Source organism: Camelus ferus, chromosome 8 (genome assembly GCF_009834535.1).
Source record: "Camelus ferus isolate YT-003-E chromosome 8, BCGSAC_Cfer_1.0, whole genome shotgun sequence".
NCBI lineage: Eukaryota > Metazoa > Chordata > Mammalia > Artiodactyla > Camelidae > Camelus > Camelus ferus.
In genome coordinates this window covers 17720518-17742864 of record NC_045703.1, presented here as the reverse complement: position 1 = coordinate 17742864, position 22347 = coordinate 17720518, and the positions used below count along the sequence as shown (strand labels likewise).

Sequence of the window (22347 nt, the reverse complement as noted above, 5' to 3'; positions counted from 1 at the left end):
AAGGAGAAGCTCAAAATAGGTGTATCTCATATCATGTTCTGTTGTGAATCAAGCTTTGAAGATCTTTCATCCTCTTCCTTTCTCTCTTTTCTTTTTTCTTCTTCTCTTTCTCTTCTTCCTTCCTTCCCTTTATCTCATTTGCTGTCTATCATCATCTAACAGGATGTCATATACCTGCACTCTGTTTGTTAAAAGGATTCTTTGATGCTTCTCCAGTCCTTGTTTCAGTCTCTCTAGATATAAAATTACCTTCAGTCTTCTGATTATAAACTTGAGTTATTGTCATTTTCTTTCAGGTGTCTGGGGTTCTTTAGATTCTGTCTCTTTCTCACCTGTATCTTGGTATCAAAGACATACCTTAAGATTTTTTGCCATGAATGTAAGTTTGTCTCTAGCTTGTCATACTGTATTTGGTGAATTATTTTTATGTAGTAATTCTTTGATATGTTCTATGAGTCACTATCACATGGATATTTGAGACTTAATAGTTATAAGAAGTATAGAATATTACACAGAATGTAAACATACAGTTGAAAAAAGTTTTGATTAGCAAATATTAAGTGCTTATTTTGTACGTAAGCACAAAATATGGGGACCATGTGGAAGAATAAGATGTAGTCTTTTTTTTTTTTTTCCAGCTTGCAGTTAAGTTAGGGAGATAAAATATACTTGAAAAGATAGGTATTGATAAATAGTTTGAAATGGTAGCATGACATATGAGAAAAGATCATTGCTATATCTAAAGACGTAAGTATTACTTCCAGATGGATGATCAGTGGAGGAAGAATTAGAATTATGCCTTGGAAGATAAAATTGTGTCAGAAGAAAAATAATTATAAGTAAGAGGACTATTATGTTTAAGTAGCCAAATAAGAAATGTTAAGACATGTTCATAGAGTAATTTAGAAAGTTTTTCTGAAATAGATTTTGAAAAATGAGTAATAAAATGAAAAGCATAAATTGTAGTGGCTTGTTGGTGGCCTCAAATTATCTTGTAAGCATAAAGAATAGTTAACATAGTGGGGGTTTTGGCAAATTATATTCCAGAAAATTAAGAGAAAAATAATTTGGTTGCTAGTGGTAATATTTCAGGTATGAAATTGGATAGGTGGGGGAGATCTACTTTTTTAGTGAAATTATAATGAAACATTATAGGGACAGGTGGTAAATTTGTGAAAGAAAAATATATAGGACTTGTTTTGTGACTCATTAGGGCTAGAGAGTGACAGAAAATTTTAACATATGTATTGAGAGTATTGAGCATAGGTGATCTTAATGATACTATTAATGGAAATATGAAAGATGTGAAAGAAGACTGATTTTTTTTATATGTTTATTGTAGTGTAGTATTGGACTACTTCTGTGGAAATGGCCAGCCGGCACGTGAAGGTATAGACTACTTGGTGGGGCTAGGAGTAGAAAGAAAGAAATGTTAGAATGATGTTTACCTCCTCATGGAGATACAGAAGGTAGTGTAGAGGGTTTAAAACTAAACTTAGAAATACAACTGACCCTCAAACAACATGAGTTTGAACTGTGCAGGTCCACTTACATGTTCTTTTCAATAGTAAATACTACAGTACTACCCAGTCTGTGGTTGTTTGAATTCACAGATGCAGACCGGATAAAGAGGAACTGTATATAATGGAGGGCTAACTATAAGTTATATGTGAATTTTTGACTGTGCAGAGGGTCCACCTCTATCCCTCTTCATTATTTAAGGGGTCAGCTTTAGTCATATTTAGCAGTGGAGAAGAGAGATCTCTGGGAAAGAGATCATAGTCTCTGAAAAGTGTGTTTGAAAGACACCATGCTATTATAATGTCAGAGAGCCCAAGAAGAAGAATAAATTTCAAGGAGGACTTGATTAATAGTATTACTTCCCTCAGAGAAATCAGAACTTGGGTAAACAAGATGCTGTTAAATTTGAAGATTTGAGTTATTTTGATAATATATTTTTCTTCTGATGAACATTAAAGCTGATTCTTCACAATCATTTTTATGTATCTACTGGTTTTATCAAACCAGTTATAACAGTTTCCTTTTTAATATTAACTTACTTATCATGGCACCACTTATTTTAAATAGCTATCTTTAATTCATATGTAATAATGTTACCATTAATAAAAGAATTTTCAATATTAAAGGAAACATTTACTTAGGAATGATCTTTTAATATGATGACACTTGGACTATTGCAGTGTGGATATCTTCCCTTAAGATCTATTCTGTGTTTACACTTGTAACTGTAGTAGTAATTAGAAGGTGACCAGAGCATATTTGCATCACAAGAATGACAGTGTCTGTCTCCAGTATCTAGTGTACATGTTTAATTAAGTTTATTTTCCCCCAGGTTGATAAGCTTTAAAGGTTCTTTATAAATAAGGAAGGACTTTCAAGGGTAATTCTCAGCATAAATTTAGTTTCTCAGCTCTTTTATTCTTGGGATATGAGTCTGTCTCATAAAATTATTAGAGTATTTTAAAAGATTCATAATTTAAAATTGTGGAGTATTTTCTGGGTAAGATGCTCCCTTCTAATCAGTGATGTATTTTAAAAAATGAAAGAGACCCCAAAATTGACACTGATCATAGACTTGGAATAAGTCCCTAAGGGGATGATTCTGCCTAAGAAAGTCCATATTTTTGACCTTCCTGATTTGTGTTGAGTTACACTAGGAGTGCATACTTCTCATAATCAGTTTAATGTATAGTTCCTCTTGATTAATATAATTTAGACTCTATAATTGTAGTCTGCATTCTGGTGCTTTTAACATGCCTCATTTCCAGATTGTCCAATTCTTCTAAAAAGCCTTCCCAGATACTTTGTGTTAGGATTTTAGTAGACTTTAGTCATTTAAATTATCTCTGTAATTTCCCAGAGATACTACATGATTTATCCATTACTGGAGAAGAAGTCTCTATAGTCTTAGGCCTCATTCCTCTGTCTCCTTTAATTATTCATCTTTCTGCTTTACAAAAATTATATTAGAAGTTGTGGATTTTATTCTGCCTTGAAAAAGGTACTAGTATTCTTCATTAAATATGACAATTCTGTCATCATTAGCGTTCTTAATTCATAAGTCTTTGTACTGATTTAATTTTTCCAAGTTCAGTATAAACCTCTAAGATTGTGCTGCTTGTTTCTTGGAAGTATTTCTAGAACTCTTCAGTCAGTATGAGAATTTTCCTACAAAGGAATCATTATATTAACTTGTGTGGTCTTTTCATCTCTTTAAAAAACAAAATAACTATAATCACTGAATACATTTTTCTGTTTTCTTTTAACTCCTATTCTTGAAATTATTGCACTTACTAGTAAATATTATCTCATGCGTTTTCTCAGCTTTCCTTATTGTGATTTAACTTGTATGAGTTTTATTATGTGGTCTTTGTTTACATATGTCGCAAATAATGTTTAGCAAGCATACTTGATTTTATCAGGGGAGTAGTTCATCTATAATTCACTTATTTTGCAAATTTGTTATTATTCATTTCTTTCTGTTTTTAAACTTAGTGTGGCATGCTATAAGTACTAGCATAAGTAATATACAATATTAAATTTTATCTTGACTTATTGAGCAATAATTTTATGATAGGTTCACACAACTTTTTTTAATTGAAGTATAGTTGATACACAATATAGGTTCATATAACTTTAATATTAGAATAGAAAAGATATTTTCTTCCTTTTAGTTTTTGAGTGTCAACCTCATTTCTTTCTAATTGAACAAGCATATTCAAATAGTGCCTTCATTAAATTTTTTCTTTAGGAATTCTTAATCGTAAATACTATGACCCTGGTTGAAGAAGATGAAATCCTTTTCAGAGAGAAATATTTAACTTTGTGGGGGGGCTTATTTAATCAGCATAAATCATAAAAATAGCTAGGGTATATTTAGTTATATAGGAAAGTAAAATATTTTCCTACTTTTGTATCAACTGGAATGCCTAGATAGCATTTTGTAATTAGGGCTGTTTATTATCTAAGGAGCTTTTTCTAAAGATAAATTTGACATTTTAGATAATATGGTTATGGGTACCTTTTCTAATTGGTTCATAAGTAAAGCAGATCCATTGTCTTCTTTAATGGATAGTTAATCCAAATAAGGTACCTTTGAAGTAAGTATACTTTCATTTTCTCCACATAGAGAGTCACTTTGGAGTAACACAGTTGGCTTATACCAAGAAAATGGGTGCCATCCTGCCATATTCACAGTGGCATGTGTTACTATATAGGAAACACAGTGATCTTCAATAGGATTGCTATTGTTTCTTTGCTTTTTTTTAGAGCTTTGTAAGTTCCACCTCTCTATGTATCCTTTTCGAGATCTTCTACTAACTGTAAATATGGCAACATTGATAGCACAGGTATAGGGTTGACTAATCCTCACCACCACGCAAAAAATGTAGAGGAAGATTGCCTAAGCATTATGAAGGATGCCATACTTACGAACATGTATCAGATATCCTTCGGTGTTGCTGAGTCAGACTTTCAGATCTCTTCCTCTGTTCTACTATGTAGTTAGAATCGTAAACTTAGACTTACAGTATTAGAGTTCAGGAAGCATTTATTATGTTAGATTTTTTAAGTGGTTGGGGTTTTTTGTTTTCTCTTTGTCTTTTGTGAAATTTTGAGTGAATTGAGATAAACAAAACACTTAACAGTGCATCCAAGAGAACTTTAATTCTTTGGTCTTGAGTTCATTATGTAAAATTCTGTGTAGAGATAAATTTTGTTCATGTAATTCATTATTTATTTATAACAGTTCATGTAACTTTTTATTTGCCTAGAAAACACTGAAAAATAGAGGCTTGAATCCTGACATTTCTACTTGCCTTTCATTTTTGGCAAATACGAAGCTATATGGCTGCTAATTCCCCTACGTTAACCTGGAAAAGTAGTGAAGTATACTTGGAATCAGTTCCCTTCCTCTGTTGTATCCTCCAGCTTTCTTCACAAGCAAGAAATGATCCTGTTTGACTTACTCATTTTCTTGCTTTTGCGGTAAATCTTTAAATGTATCAGACATTACTTTCATATTAAATTTTAAGGAAAGTTATTCTTACTTCTTTTCCATCATTATTACCATTCAGAATAGCATTAATAAACACCAGTCTGCTCATTCCTTCTTTTCAACAAGCCAAAGGAAAAACTAGTTTTCTTTTTTAGGCAGACCCATTTTTGGTATTATATACATTTGTTAGGCGGAGCCCTTCCTTTTAGAGCAATGTTTTCTCTTGACAAAATGCAGACATTCCTTAAGAAGTCAACTGTTCTTCTAAATTTTAATTTCACTTCTGTACTTGGTGAACTATGCATTCATCCCTATGCCATATTTTTAACACTAAAGAAAGAAAATTACCACTTCTCTCTTTTCTAAGCATTTCCTGAGATCCTGGGATATTACTGATAAAACTCAATTTGTTCTAGATCAGTGGATACCGGAACAGAGAGGAGGCATTTCTTACCTGATAATGTGTGTGTGTTCCGATTCTGCTAATCCAGAAATCCAGTCACATTTGTTGAAAATCATCCTTAGTTGTTATTTGTTAGGGAGTCAACTCCCTATTTTAGTTGTTTTCTGAAATTCAGTCCCTAGATGTGCTTTAGATAGGCTAGAATTTTTACCTCTTTCAGAACACTGCTAAAGAAGTTTTCAACTGGGACATAGTCTGAAGAAGCACTGAGAGCAAAAAAATTCAGAGTGGTGATTGGCCACCTCTGTTTGATTGACAGGTTGCAGGGAGAAACCCATTCGTTCTGGATTAATGGAACTGGAAAACAGAAAACAATTATCAGGTAAAAAAAACCTTTTCTTTAACCTTTGAAATTCGCCATTTAAAAAAAGAGTCAGAACATCAAGGGAATTTATTACCAAAAGAAAAACTGGTTTGTGAGCAGTGATCTCTAGATATTACTTCAAGAGTTAGAAAAAAAATCACTATGGTTACTTCACACTGTCAGCCTTTCCCGAAAGGGCTTGATTTAAATGCAGATAAGATGGACTGTAAGGTGCGATTACATTTGAAATCTGGGTTAAAGACATGAAGCAGAATACTATGGGCGGGGGAGAATGGTGTGTTTTATTTCCTGAATTGTGTCTGGTCTAAGGATAAAGAGAGAATGCTTGGTTCTTCAAGGCTTTTAATCTGGCACTTTTCATGCATATTCACAAATTTTGTTACTATACCGTGTTTGCTATACTTAATCTTCACTTCATTAGGACATATACTTATATATCTTTTATTATACAATTCTAGTAACAATAGTGATCAACCAGCTCTTCATATTTTAATGGCAGTTTTCTGACTGTTGGTTAAATACATTTCAGATTGAAGGCCAAGGACATGGTGCAGTATTTGACTGCAAATGCTCTCCTGATGGTCAGCATTTTGCATGCACAGACTCTCATGGACATCTTTTAATTTTTGGCTTTGGCTCCAGTAGCAAATACGACAAGGTAGAGTATGATGACCTGTGTATCTTCTTCTTATAGTTGTTTGTTTTGGTTGTTCTTTTTTTTTTTTTTTTTAAATCCATGCATTATGTTTAGGGGTTGTATTTGAGGCGGTGTGTGTGATAATAATCTTTTTTATATTTCAGAAGAAATAACTTTTTACTTAGCCCACTAGAGCTAGATGGCAGTTCTTAAGTTGGGATATATAAGGTGGGTGTGGGGAGTGTCTGTGGAGAGATTTCTTGAAATTATGTAAAATGGATAATATGCATTTATCTGGGGTATAATTCTTTCGCTTTCATGTGGTTCTCAAAAATGTATGGCCTACTCTTAATATTTTCAAATATTAAAGACCATATCTGAGATTAGTGACTAAAAGATTTAAATTGCTTATTTGTGGTGAGTGGTATAAAAGGTTATCATAGTAAAAATTGAATAATTCAAATTTAATAAATTCCACATTACCCAATGAAATTTTAAGTAGCAGATGTGTCAGGTATGAATTCTTATTAATTTTATATTATTTCAGAAATTTGGGAGAAAAAGCTTATTAACTCTTAGAAAAGCATGTCATGTTAATTTTTTACATTATTATATAAACCATGCTTACTGTATACTTAAGGATTTTCTTAAATTTTGTAAGTGATTTCCTTAAAGAGTTAAGTTCAAAGAATAGATTTGTTGATTTCCCATTGCAAAATGCTAAAACAGATAATTACCATATTTAATAATTTTAAAAATAAGATAAAGCATGATAGTTCTGTGAATGTAAGAGTACTGCTTGAAAGATTTATACCTAGATTTAATTTTACCATTTAATTTGGAATTATATAACTTACTTTTAATGTTTTTTATGTATACAACCTCTTCCTTTTCTAGAGAAAATTCAGAACAGCTACTTTTCTGGTCATAAAATTTAATGTGGAAAATTAGACTTATTTACAATTAATTCAAGAAAATAATATTCTTTTATATTATTGCTTAATACCATGATATGTATTAAGGTGTTTACCTTTCATTAGAAATCTATAACGATAAATTCTTCTTTGTTCAATCTTTTATGGGCCTTTCTTTTTATAGATAGCAGATCAGATGTTCTTTCATAGTGATTATCGGCCCCTTATCCGTGATGCCAACAATTTTGTGTTAGATGAGCAGACTCAGCAAGCACCTCATCTCATGCCACCCCCTTTTTTGGTTGATGTCGATGGTAACCCTCATCCATCAAGATATCAGAGATTAGTTCCCGGTCGTGAAAATTGTAGGGAAGAACAACTTATCCCTCAGATGGGAGTAACTTCCTCAGGTAAATGCTTATTTTCAGAGACAACCAGATTGTCCTTTTTCTACTGAAGTCTTACAAAATTGCTAATTGGGTAGAACTGATGTTTTTACTTATTTTGAAAAATGAGAAGTAAAATGATTTTTTATGCTTCTTTAAATTTCTTTGAATAATGCTTAAGTATTACAAGACAATTAAGGGGCATTGGAGCTTTAGAGCAATAATTTTGGTCTATATTTATAACCTTTTGGGTACTAATAGATTAAGTCTGTATATTTGGTATGAGATGAGTCAGTTTATTCACTCATTCAGCATCATACATTGTGAATCTCCTCTGGCCCTGACACTTGCTAAGCTGTGATATTCAGTAGTGAGTTAAACAAATGTGATCCTTGCTCTTATGGAGTGAGTTAGATTATAACAGTTATAAACAAATACATAGTTAAAAATTATGTTATTAAAGCAAATAATGTAGTATGATGGCAGAGAGAATAAGACTAGATAGCCTATTCACATTGAAGATTGTTTTAAGAAGTGATCAACTATTAAAAGATTATAAGTAAGATAGGAATGAAAAATATTGCTGCTTTTGAGGGCGTAGTAAGGGAGGGTGAAAGTCAGGTTAGTCGAAGAATTGAATGGGAGTTGAAATGAAGACAGGGTCTGCAGACTTCTTGCCTGCTTTTCACAAAATAGCACTAATTTATTAAGTGAAAATAATGGAGAGACTGTAAAGAAGGTTAAACCAATTTTGCAGTTAGGAATCTTTGTTATATTTTAGACTAGAAAAATGTTTATGAGAATAGTTTAAGTTCTTGACTCTAGAATAAATGGACAAAATTTTAAGTTGGTATAAAGGACATTTGTGGGATATAATATATAATAAGTAACTTCTAAATAATGAATTTAGATTCTGTAAGCAGCACAGAAGAAAATCAATTTCATTACATTATAGCAAACCCATCTTTTGTTTATCTTGAAAGATTGGGCATGAAATTGTAATGAAGGTGGACATATTGGATAGGTGGGGCTGCTCTTGGAACTAGACATGCCCGTTAAGCATGGAGGGTGAGGAGAAATATTAGAGGAAGAGTCCCCGCTGCTAACTGTAGAGAGTAGTACAGGCCAGCAGACCTGAGGATCTAGAGTATGAGAAACTGAAGTGTTTCAGTATGTGAACACAGCGTGAACTCAACCCAAGAACAGGCAGGATTCAAGAAGTCTGGGCAGGCATTCAGATGAGAGAGTTCTCAATTATTAGAGAAGTCTTGATCATAGGACTGAAATTAAGATAAATGTCTTTATTCCCTTACTAGGGAACTGGCAAGAATCAGGTCTTGCCTAGGTCTCACATAGGTACCTAGACAGGGATTTCAGGCACAACGAAATAAGGAAAGGACTTGCTTATTAAAATACCTGCTGCTTAATTATTGTGATTGTTGTTTTTCCCCTCCATTTGACAGTTTATAAAGGGCTTTCATGAATAATGTCTCATTTAATCCTTGTGTCTGTAACCCTAAAAATTAAGCAAAAATATAAACATAGAACAAAAGAAAAATACTTCCTGGGAAAGCTTTAGCATCATTTCTAATTATATTTCTATTTACAAACCTAGATCTATAGTTAAATTTATTTGGGGCAATCCCTTAGAGTTAGGTAAAAATAGATATTGGCCATTGTAATAAATTGGTTTCAATGTGGTTTTGTTACATCTACACTGAACAGTACATTTTAAATGTTTCCTCAGTTGTAAATTTGAGTTATATCAGATTATTCATCAGTGTTCAAACATGAGATGTTTTCTCAGCATATTGGGAAAGAGGCACCCACAGGCATTTAAATTTTTAACTCTGTCTACTTTTACCACTTTCTAGCTTTGTGACCTTGGTCAAGTTATTTTATCCCATTGAATTTTAGTTTTCTCTTAATAAAATGAAATAACATTATATGCTTAATCATGTAATTTCCCTTTTTCTTATACTTTCCTTAGTGCTTCTTCATTTCAGAATGTCCTTTGTATCTTACCTTAGCAGTGCACTCTAAAAGTCTGATCTCATCAAGTCCTCACTTACATACCCACACACCTAATATTAATTGCTCTCTATTCTGATGGCATATATCTCATAGCACATTTTCTTACTCATTCAGTAGGACTGAGCATCTTTATATTCCTAGCATTGTGCTAGATTTAGAATCAGAAAATTAAGATAGATAAGACAAATCATGCTTTTGAGGAAGTAACTTACCTTTCTGTATTGGGCAGAGTAGTAAGATAGGTGCACAGTCGGCCTTCTCTATTCCCAGGTTCTGTATCCGTGGAATCAACCGCGCATAGAAAATATTCAGGAAAAAAAATAACTTCAGAAAGTTCCCAAAAGCAATTGGATTTGCCACTTGTGGACAACTGTTAACATAGTATTTACATTGTATTTACAACAATTTACATAGCATTTCATTCTATTAGGTATTTCAGGGATAGTTTAGAAACTAGATTTTACATAGGACATGTCATAGAAATGACATTTTAGTTGGTGATTGAATGGTGTTAGTGTTTATCACATTGTACTTGAAGTGGTTAAAAGCTCCCAAACATAAAGATCTGTGTATCCTGTTCGGAGACTAGAGTCAGATAGTCTTATATGACTGATATGGTTGAGAGTTGACGCTGGAAAAGTTGGATGAGTTAAAATCACCAAGTGCCTCATACCTCAGAGCTTTTGTACCAGCTCGTACCTTCTGTTCAGACTGTATTCTAGCTCTTCACGTGGATAACTGATTTTTCTTTTTCCTGAAGTCTCAATTCAAATGCTTCCTTCTCAAAGTGGGCTTCTTTGACTTTTCTGATTCACCATAGGTAGTTCCCTTTTCTTTCTCATCACCTTCTTTATGTTAGCAACATTTTTCACTGTCTGCAACTATGTATGGGTTTATTGTTCAGTTTCCACATTAGAACATTAGCTCTCTGGTCAGGGACCTTGATATTTCTTATTCCCACTGGGTCCTCAGTTCCTTGACATAGTTCTTAATACATAGTGGACTGGACACTCAAGAATTTGTTGAATGAAGCAGTAAGGCTTTTTGAGAAAGTCGGTAATCATATTTGCCTTTTTTTGAAAAAAACGGTGATCTAAGATGAAATCCTTCCTTTGCCACATACTCAGTGTATGACTCTGAATAGTTATTTTGGTTTTCTCATCTGTAAAGTAAAATTAATACATGCATTATTGTGTTATTGTTAGGATTGTGTGAGTGCCTGGATCATGGTAAGCACTTAGTAAAATCATCATCGTTATCTTTAATTAAGATTGAGGGGGGCATGTTTCCTTTTTTTTTTTTTCATTTTTCCTCCCATCATTTACAGTTGCTCATTTTAGGTCTTTTACTCAAGCAAAATTTATGTTTAATTCTGGACTCAAACTGAGGTTGATGAATAAAATAGTTTGAATAGTTGCCTGAAGCATTCTCAGTGTTGTTGTGGTTTTACACAGGACTGAACCAGGTTTTAAGTCAGCAAGCAAACCAGGAGATCAGCCCACTGGACACTATGATTCAAAGACTACAACAGGAGCAAGACCTGAGACGTTCTGGTGAAGCAGGTATCAGTAATACCAGCCGTTTAAGTAGAGGTAAGCAGTGGTTCTTTTAAGTGAAATATTTAAAAACCTGATACCGTCTATAAACATACAACATAGAGAAGTGATTAAACAAATTATGATAAATCCATAATATGAAATATTAGGCTACCAAAATAATCATATTTTTTAAGAATATTTAATGACCTAAGGAAATACTCAAAATATAAGGTTTCAGATTATGGATAATGAGTTTTTCGTACGTATATTCTTCCAGATTTCCTATAATGAGCACGTAGAATTTAGAAAAACTTTAAAAATAAATTTATTCAGTAATTTATGAAATAACATTCAAAGTCACATTCTCAAACATCTCATCACCCTTATTGTTGTATATTATTATACTTTAAGAGAAAATTTAAAACAAATTTATGAACCATAAATTCCTTGGGTTTGTCTCTCTTTGCTTCTTACATAGTTTCCCAGAAATACACAGTGGGCATTTTTAAGTAATGATTTTACATCTTTGGGGCTTAACAGTCAGTAGTTACGATTCATTAACTTATGTAATCAACTGAATAATGATGTTTTATTTTCATTAAGCTTTTGCTTGTGGTTTAGTTCCTAATTTGGTAATTTAATTACTTGCCACGGTATGAAGTTTCATGTGGAGGACAGTGTGGAATTTTTTTCCTGGGGTTTTTTTCCCCCCTGTTACAAGCTAATGGAGAAGTGTCTCTAAATAGAACTTACTGTATTAATTTTTTCACTTAGGCTCTGCAAGTTCTACCTCAGAGGTCCATTCACCACCTAATGTAGGACTAAGGCGTAGTGGACAAATCGAAGGTGTACGGCAAATGCATAGTAATGCACCAAGAAGTGAAATAGCCACAGAGCGGGATCTTGTGGCTTGGAGTCGAAGGGTGGTAGTACCTGAGCTTTCAGCTGGTGTAGCCAGGTAAGAGGAATTGTGAATTTTTATGTAGCACAGTTGTTTGTATTCATTTTGAATTATATAGTCTTTGGAGTAATATGAAGAGCTAGTGTTTTAAATTATTCATGACTCTCGAGAAAAGTTAAATTCAAGTATAAGTCCTTTTCTAGGATGATTCATATAAATAATATGAGGAGGGGTATGTTAAGGTGAGTTGGCAGAATTACAAATTTGGTTTGAACAAATAAGATATTGAGTACATATTTAAATCTTAGCTTATCTTGTTTAACTGTATCTTAAAATGTTTTTTAAAGTTTGTTATAATTAAGTTTTTTATGGATTTTGCTAATCATTCATACTATATCATTCATTATAGTGAAAATACATTATTTATTGGTAATAGGTTATATAAATATTTTTATATATTAAAATGATTCTTTTTTATATTTAAAAGTATACATATATAAGTTTAAAAGTATTGATTTAATGTAATCCTATTAAGGTCATTGCTATGAGGGAACTTTATATTCAATTTCTTTTTATTCTTTAGTAATGAAATATTCATGAATGAGGTCCATATGAACCCCAGCTAATACCAACTATATATTATAATACTATACTGTAGCTTTAAAAGGTGAGGAGGATCAAATGTGGCTTTAGGATTTTCTGGTTCTTAAAAGATAAGAGCAATTATGTAATTTAAAATATTTTTAATCTGAATGTTTATATATATTATGCTTTTTAGATTGGACAATACTTCAAATTTGTGTTAGATTTTAGGATTATACACCTAAACTTTAAAGTTGAATCATAACTTTATCTGATGACAAACATACCAGATATTCTTAATAAAAACATTAACTCTTAATTTTTAGTTGAGTTCATGTTTACTTCTTAATTCTAAGGTTAGGGTTTGAAGAGGGTGCAATAAATAACACCCATCATTTGAACAATGGTTCTGAAGTTTTGAAAAATAACACAAAATCATAAGATAGGAAATCAGAATATTACTTTTATTATTGATACACCTGTGAAGAATGTGACTTTCATCTGCATAAATGAGTGCTTCCTAATACTGAACCCCAACACAGGTAGCACTGGGCCATGGTATTTCTCCCCATGTGAGGCAGCTGGTTTGTTTCTTTAAAATGCAGAGCAAAATAAATACATTGCCAGCAGAGCATAGGACTGGGCCGTGCTTATTAGCTGGTTTTCCTTCTGGAGCATACCAGTTAATTAGTTCACTCTTGCTCCCCTGGAGGAGAATGAGTAAGGAGGGGAAAAGAGGCCAGAAGTGGTTTGCTAGTTGGGTAGAGGCCCCTATTTGTTTCTCTCTAAGTATTCTTCGCCTTTTTATCTCTTTTTCATTGGGTTTAACCATTGAGCCTCTGGTCCAGCAAGGCTATGGCCATTACTCCAAAGGCTATTTGGCCTCCCTGGAGCTTTGCCCCCAAAGCTTAGCATTCTTCCTTTGAGAATCTTTCTGGGATATACCCCCTGGTGGGTAATTAAAGGTTTGTCCCTAGAAGGCTCCTAAATTGGTCAGGCTAGTATATTAATTAAAATTAAACCCAATCACATAGCCAACTAAGAGCTAATATTTATTACCTATAAAGAATCCTTGAAACTCAAAGTAAACAGAACAATCCATTTAGAAATGGGCAAAAGTATGAACAGATATTTTAAGCACTTCTTTAAAAACCTAAACATAAGAATATCATATGCTATCTGCTGATTGCACTCTTGGGGATTTATCCTAAAGAAATGAAACTTATTTTCACACAAAAACCTGTGCACAAACATATATAGTAGCATTATTTGTAATAATCAAAACCTAGAAACAACCCGGCTGTCCTTCCATCAGTACGTGATTAAACATACTGCAGTATACCCACACCATAGAATACTGCTGTATTAAACAGGAGAAACCTGTTGATATACAACTTGATTGGATCTTGAAGGAATTATGCTGAGAAGCCAGACTCAAAGGTTATGTATTACCCGATTCCATTTATGGACTATTCTTGAAATGACAAAAGTATAGCTATGGAGAGCCAGATTAGTGGTCACTAGACATTGTTGGGAGGAAGGGCTGAGGAAGAGGAGAGAAAAGTGGATATGGTAATTGAAAGGACACCGCAAACGATCTTTGTGGTAATGGAGATGTTCTGTATCTTGACTAGGGTGATAGATACACAAACCTACACATGTGATAAACTTGGATGGAACTAAATACACATAAGCACACACACACAAGTAGAAGTAAAACTCGAGAATTCTGAATATTAGTGGGTTGTATCAGTGTCTAGATGTTATGATATTGCACAGTAGTTTTGTAAGATATTCCCACTGGGGGAAACCAGTTGAAAGATACAAGGGGTCTCTTTGTATTATTTCTTAGAACTATGTGAATCTACAGTTTTCTCAAAAAGTTTTATTTAAAATACCAGAATAAAAAAATTAAAAACGAACAAAATTAAATCCAAGTCCATTCTTTTCACAAGATTTAAGTTTACTCAGTTCCATTCAGAATTATGAGTATCTGCATTAGATTCTGCAGTTAAGTATAAGATGATGACAATAATATACCCTAGTAATAAAATGTCATATTATAGAGTTCTTCCATCTCTGAATGTTACTTCCCCTTCCAACTGTGGTATCTCCAAGGAAAAATTAAAAGTTTGAAGTCTTAAGGAATTAAAATTTAAAAATTCTCTTTCCCTTGTTAGTTTTGTTTCCATGAAATTAAAGTTTGCAATTAAAGTTCGTCAGAACTTCTGTTGCTCAATTTCAGGTTGATGCCTGGATAGAGCTGAAGTATTTTCAGTAGCTGAAGCCTGACCTGCCTTTCACTGGAGAGTTTAGTTCTTTCAGGGCTTCAGGAGTTAATATTAGCTCTACCTGAAGATTCTGTTGTGCCTCATTTTTTTTAAGATTCCAGCTATCTATATGGCACATAAGATCCCAGCATAAGCCCAACACTGACACAATTTTAAAAGAATAAATAAATTCTGTTTCTAACCCTTGGAGCAGTTATCTTAGGAATAACCATGTTTCCAGATCTTAAAACTTGATTTGCCAAAAACCATAGCAGAAACAGTAATATCAAGTTCAAGTGGACAAGGTCTCTCTTTCCAGTATTCTAGTCATTTAATGCCAAATTTCCAGAGCTCACAATCTGTGAATTTAAACTCGGAAGTCTTTATCACATGCCTTTATCTGAAAAGAAAACATCGGGAATATCATTCCTTCTCTGGTACCGAACATTCCCTTTGGGGAGAAATCAGTTATAAAAATTATAGATTAAGATTCGTGGCTTTTAATTTCTTTTCCAGTAGGCAAGAAGAATGGAGAACTGCAAAGGGAGAAGAAGAAATAAAGACTTACAGATCAGAAGAGAAAAGAAAACACTTCGCTGTTCCAAAAGAGAATAAAATGCCCACTGTCTCAAAGGTAAATAGTGCTTCATAAGTATAGTGACCACTTTAAGGCTTTTTTGTAATTAAACATGTTGACATTATAGATGTATATTTAATTAATGAAAAAGTTAATATAGATAATTTTTTATTATCTTTGGATTATTCTTAAGTTTTTAATACTATATCTCTTGCTTTCTAGCTTATCTTTTCCCCAGATGCCAATTGCAGTATGCCTATTGAGTTTAATAAATTATATCATAAGGCTAATAAGCAAGATCTTTTTTTTAGTTCTGCCATTGGTGGTACACTCTAAAACAATGTTTGGTTTTGTTTTTGTCCTATGCATTGTTTGGCTGTTTTGCACCTATTTGTTACTGCAGATAATGAAGTCACCTCCTGCTATAAATAATAGTTCTTTTTTCCTCCATTAAGAGAGGTAAATTGTCTCTACTACTGTTCCTTGTTGGTTTTTCTGTCATTCTGCCTTGGAAAAGTTTTTCAGTCCAGTGGATTTCAATTGATTATGCCCTAATCTGAAAGAGATACATACTTACCTCCTTGAGTGTCAAGGGATTGAACAATGACCCATTCTTTATTCCTTTTTTCTTTTTTAAACCATCTTAGCTTGAAAGCTTCAGAGCCTTGGGGCTGAAATTGAGAAAACCTTTATGGAACTTCTTTTCAGTTCCAAGTCACCATCTAAGCAATGATCTAAACAAAGAAGAGATGACTGGTCTCATGACCTAGCTTTGTGCTCCTTCTTATTTGAGCTCCTCGGCCCTTCTTAAGTAGTCTTTATTATTACTCTTTTCTGTTTTGTGACTCTTCAAAGGACTCAAGTATCCTTTGCTACTTTATGTTTTGCTTTACTAAGGGTATCATACCCTGGGATCAGTAGGACCCCAACACTAGAATTTCTGTTAGTATAATCTGAAATAATCTTTTCTTTTTTAGATTTGTTGTTGTTGTAAAAGGATGTGATTACTTTTTAATCCAATAGTGGTTCAAAGACCACTTCAAAGAAAGAAAAGGATTGATAAGAATGTATACGTGTGTGTGCATGCACACAGATATTTATAGTGTCTTTGGTGGCAAAAACTGGAATAACCTTTAGTGTCCATTGTAGAAGAAAGGTAGAATGTCATGACATCTATATGTCCATGGAATATTATACAGCTTTTTAAAGAAATGAATTAGAGTTCACTCCGTTGCCATGGAGAAATGTTCATGATGTATTATTAAATGAAAAAAGTAAGTGGAACGGTAATGTTTATAAAATGACCTCTTTTTTGTTTTTCAAATGTTATGTGAATAGAGATTTTGAAAGCACACCTACTAGGTTATCAATAACATTGATAATTACAGATGTACAAATTATGAGGTGCCACCTTATATCTCAGTTATTTTTTCTTCTAATAATAGAGGGACACTTACTGTGCAGGTGAGTAGTATAAATTAATATAAAAACTATTTAGAAAGCAGTTATAAAGTTGATTTTCGCGGTAGATTTGGTCCCCAAATTATAGTACCTTAAATTGACTTACTTCCCTTAAATATTTATTTATTTTTCTTTAGGGAAATGTTTTTCTCTGTGATATAAAAGCCTTGGTAGGTGGTCAAAGTGTGGTATGATGCCCTCTGTGTTGAGAACTGAAGCTCTTTCAACTTTTCTGATTCTCTTGTGTGTGAATTTGTGACCTCATGCCTCAAGATATCAGCATTCTCACTTAAAGCTACAGAGTGGAAGATCATATTGGTGAGGAAAGTACAGACGGGGTTCATATGTTCTCCTGAGGAAGGCTTTTTGAAGTTGTTCTGCAACATTGTGCCAGATATCCTATTGGCCAGAATTTAGTCACATGAAATTCTGACAGCGAAAATTTAGGTTTTTGTGCAAGAAGAGAGGAACTGATGTTGGTTGACAACCAGCTTTCCCTTCTGTGTTATGTATTAAGGCATTAAAAACATGGTTTTTTGACTTGGAATTTATCCTAAAAAAATATAAAGTTTTGGGTAAAGCTTTATAAAATGAAACAACTAGCAATTTTTAATGAAATGGATTTGAGTAGGTAAATAATATTTATGTTAAATGAAAGAAGCAAGATCCATTACATTCTTAACAATAAATTACTCAAAGCTTATGAGATTGTAGTTGAACATTATTTCCTTTTTTATATCTTTTACATAGTTTCCCAAATTGTTATAAAGTTACAAAACCCTTCACTAATCCTTTTAGAGACAATCTGTGTGGAATAAATCTGGTATCCTTGTATGTGAATATGTCTTTAATTTCCCTTGGCTTTTACAAGTGACAGCCCCTACAAGGGTAGCTAAAGTGCAGGGAAGAAGTGACAAGACTGATTGTGGTGAGGGAACTGGAGAGTGGAGATGGAGGGAAGGGAATGGTTGAACTCAAGTTTGTAATATTACAAGTCTTGAGGTTACCCACCCTTCCCGCCTCTTACACATACAGAGTCTTTTTTGGGAGTACAGAGCAAGACCTAAATTTTTGCTTTTTTCTTTCCTTCCCAAGTGCAGTATTACCACCCAACACACTTAGGAAACCAGAGCCAAACATAATTCAGGTATTCAAAGTAGCATATTATTCTGAGAGTGATAAGAGGATATTGGAAACGTGATGTAGCAACAAGCTGTTTTGAAGAGGGTTCTGTTTGAGAAATTGGGATGAAGCATATTGTCAATGAAATAGAGAACTCAGTGGATGGATTTAATAGATTATAGAGCACTGAGAAGTGAGTAGTAAGCTGGAAAGAGCTCTTCCAGAATGCATCAACAAGGGATAAAATGATGGAGAGAATGAGGGAAATGTAAAAAACAAATATATGTGTGTTTATGTCATATATGTGTATATACACACATATACAGATTACATGGTAAAATAATGGTAAAATAAGCATTATTAAGTAAGAGTCTTCAAAGAAGAGAAAATACGTAGAAGGAGAAGAGTTGAAAAATAGTGAACCAGAATTTCTTGGAATTAACCTCAAGCTGAGCAGATGCATAGTGTGCCAGTTAGAATAAGTAAGGGAAAAATAATATAAAGTTTAAAATCTCAGTTAAGCACGTTATAGTGAGATTTGAAAATATCTAAAACAAAGGATATTCTGAAAGTTTCTGGAGAGAAAAAGAGAATCACCTTAAAATGAATATGGTCCTGACTAACATTAGACTTTTTGTTTGTTGTTAACAAAATGGATTCCACTGAGTCACCCTGCAGCCAGGAGAGTAAAGGGGAAATTGAGGAATCAGCACCTACGTTAAGAAAATGTCTGCAACCCCAACACAGTAGTGTTTATGCCAGTTTCTTGTTGGTATGATGACAACATGCTGGAGCCAGGTGCTGACATGCCTTGGTTTAAGGGTTGGAAAGTCACCTGTAAAGATGGCAATGCCAGTGGAACCATGTGGCTTAAAGCTCTGAATGGTCTCTTGCCACCAATTCATCTGACAAGCCCTTGGTGCCTCTCCCTCCAGGTGGTATTGGTACTATCCCTGTGGGACCAATTAGAGCCAAACCTGGCATGGTGGTCACCTTTGCTCCAAGTGTCATTACAACTGAAGTAAATAGAGCCTGTTGAAGTGCACCATTGAAGCTTTGAGTGAAGCTCTTGGTGAGGACAGTGTGGACGTCATTGTCAAGAACATGTTTGTCAAAGATGCTCGCCATGGCATTGTGACTAGTGACAGCAAAAATAACCCATTAATGGAAGCAACTGGCTTCACATCTCAAGTGATTATCCTGAGCCATCCAGGCCAAGTCAGTGCTATGCACCTGTTCTGGATTGTCCCACAGCACACATTGCTTGCAAGTTTGCTGAGCTGAAAGAGAAGATTGATCTCTGTTCTGGGAAGAAGCTTCTGAAAGATGGCCCCAAATTCTTGAAAGGTGGTGATGCTATCTGCCACTGTTGATAAGGTTCCTGGCAAGCCCCCATGTGTGTTGAGAGCTCCTCTGACTTTCCTCCCCTGGGTCGTTTTGTGTTTGTGACATGAGACAGACGGTTGCTGTGGGTATCATCAAAGCAGTGGACTAGAAGGCAGCTGGAGCTGGCAAGTCACCAAGTTTGCCCAGAGAGCTAAATAAATATTATCCCCAGTACCTGCCACCCCAGTCTTAATCAATGGTGAAAGAACCATCTCAGGACTATTTGTCTTAAGTTGGCTATTTTTAAGTTGAAGTAAAAGACTAATTAATAATAATGATGCATCATAAAACCTTGAAGGAAAGGATATTTTGTGGACCGTGTTTTTTTCCTTTATGTGGCAGTTTTAGTTTTTAAATCAGTAATTTTTGATGGAAACAACTTGACAAGAAATCTGTCACAGAATTTTGAGATCCAGTAAAACAGAATTTAATGAGAAAAGAAGGAAAAAAAGTGAGGATGTAATTATAGGTTCAAAGGAGTGAAGATATAAATATAGGTTCAGAGTTATTTTCTGTAGTGCTTTAAAGATAGTGCTCCTTTTTCTTACTGTATGATTTATTGTGTGCTACATTGTATAATTCTAATAGCAGTCTCATTCTTTTTTTGAAGATAAATTTTAGTATTTTCCCCTTATTTTTTATATTTGCAAGTTGGGATTCTTTTTTCAGGTGTAAATTCTTGTGCTTGTTGAATTTATTCATCTCTGTAATCGTGTTGGACTTTCGGTTATTTTGGTCATTGTTAGTTGTTTTCTCATCTGCTGTGGAAAACTTCCCACACTGGTCTGTAGCAGAAGAAAGATAGCCAGTCACCTGGTGTCTAAGCCTCATAGTGATAGGTTAGTTTTGTGATAACCATTTTGTTTTCTAGTTTGCCTCTGCCTGTTACGCATGCGTCACAGTCTGTGATCCTCTTTCTTACGTCTGTTGTGTAAGTCTGATGCGGGTACAGGAGAGTTCAGTGTTAGGCTTGGTCTGTTATTATGAATCCTTAAGTCTTTATCACTTAGATTATAAAAACTTTTTTTGTCTGATTATCAATCAGCAAGTGAGTTTCAACTATCACAAACCTGTGATTTAGTTTGATATAATGTTAAAATATTTGAGCTGGTACTGTAATCTAGTCTACGTATGTGATACCTTAAATATGAATGGATTTTTTATAATTAAAAAATATATAACTTTTAAAGTAAAAAAGTGTGCTCTTTGAGTATACTGTAAGTAAGTTTAATTTACTTTTTTCCAGAATCATGCTCATGAACATTTCCTGGATCTTGGAGAATCCAAAAAGCAACAGGCAAATCAACACAATTATCGTACAAGATCTGCACTGGAAGAGACTCCTAGACCTTCAGAAGAGATAGAAAATGGCACTAGTTCTTCAGATGTAAGAGCTCAGTACATTCATAAATTTCTGTTCCTGTTTTAAATATGACTTTTATTCTTTGCATTCACTGATACATTTATAGATGTAGCTCAAACATAGTGTTTCTAGGTCTTAAAATGGTAATAATAGCTGAAGACCTGCTGTGTATGTTCTGAGCATGGAACACACATTTATAATCTCAAGTCCACAGAACAAATGCATATGAATTAATTATTCCATCATGAGGGCTCTGAGGTTCAAAGATGTTTAGATTACATATTTACCTAACTTTAGGTGGTAGAGTGGGATAAAACCCAGGTTCTTTTTACTCTAAATCCAGACTTTTAAAATGGTACCATGAGCCTCTAGTCTGTAACTATAATCAACAGATTTGACTGTTTTGGTTAGTTTTTAGTCTCTGTATAGCTTTCTTAGTTTATAGCTTTCTAAATGTAATTTTAAAAATATTCCTTATGTATAGTTATTTCAATAAATACCGTTGTCCCTACTAGATTACATATTCTTTCAGCAAAGGCTATCAATTTGCAGTCACAGATCAATCTTACTTAGCACTTCAACTGTTTTCCTTCCCCTGCCCTACTCTCACTGTCACCCCTTCACCTGCAGTTAGGTCAAAGACTATGATCTGAAATAAGGACAACTATACATTTTTGAAGTCATACTGTGTTTTACAGTGTTAGACATATATGGAGATTCTTCACCTATATTCTCTATGGATAAGGTATCATTAACTCAAACTGAGAATATTCTAACCATAATTTAAAAGTTAGTCTCCAGTGGCTCTATGTCCTAGTATGGCCAGGTCAAAATATATCCAATCTGGCAAAAAGATAAGTTAAGTTAATTACAAAAACGAGATACATGACAATTTAGCTATGCCACAAAACATAAAATATATATGTGTGCCAATTATTTGTATTATAAAATACTTATTATTGTAAGATTTATAGTATTATTCTTTTATAGTACCTCTTTGTTTTGTATTTGGAATGTAGAAGGATGTTTCTGTTGTTCCCCTTTAAAGAAATATACTAAGTATATTTAGATCATGTGTTTAGATATTTTTCAGTTATATTGAGCAGAGATTAAATTTGCTAAAAAAACATTTACTGTTGAATTTTGATCTTTTCATATTTGCTTAGTTTTCAGAGCTCTGTGGAATAGTTACATAATACATTGTTCATTTTTAAGACATCAAAAAGGGAAAATTTTTCTCCCAGAATATAATATTTTATTAGTAAAAGAATGTATCCCATTATCCTCATGAAAAATGATATGAATTTGCCCAGCAGTTAATAACACTGAACCATTCTTACGTAGAGTGGGTCTGAGCTTTGAAGTAAAATA

General features: G+C 33.6%; 1 protein-coding gene and 1 pseudogene across 3 annotated transcripts in view; both read left to right on the top strand.

The window, feature by feature from the left end:
• The window catches only part of PHIP (pleckstrin homology domain interacting protein), a 125846-nt gene that overhangs the window by 61101 nt on the left and 42398 nt on the right, over window positions 1-22347 (top strand). For 2 of the 3 annotated variants that reach the window (XM_032484500.1, XM_032484499.1), the window contains exons 16-21: window positions 6335-6463; window positions 7541-7766; window positions 11231-11368; window positions 12089-12272; window positions 15584-15701; window positions 20860-21000. In XM_032484500.1, the coding sequence (XP_032340391.1) occupies window positions 6335-6463; window positions 7541-7766; window positions 11231-11368; window positions 12089-12272; window positions 15584-15701; window positions 20860-21000 (936 nt within the window). The remainder of the gene's footprint in view (window positions 1-6334; window positions 6464-7540; window positions 7767-11230; window positions 11369-12088; window positions 12273-15583; window positions 15702-20859; window positions 21001-22347) is intronic. The other variant, XM_032484501.1, reaches the window with a different exon arrangement.
• On the top strand, window positions 15716-20852 carry LOC116665277 (annotated as a pseudogene).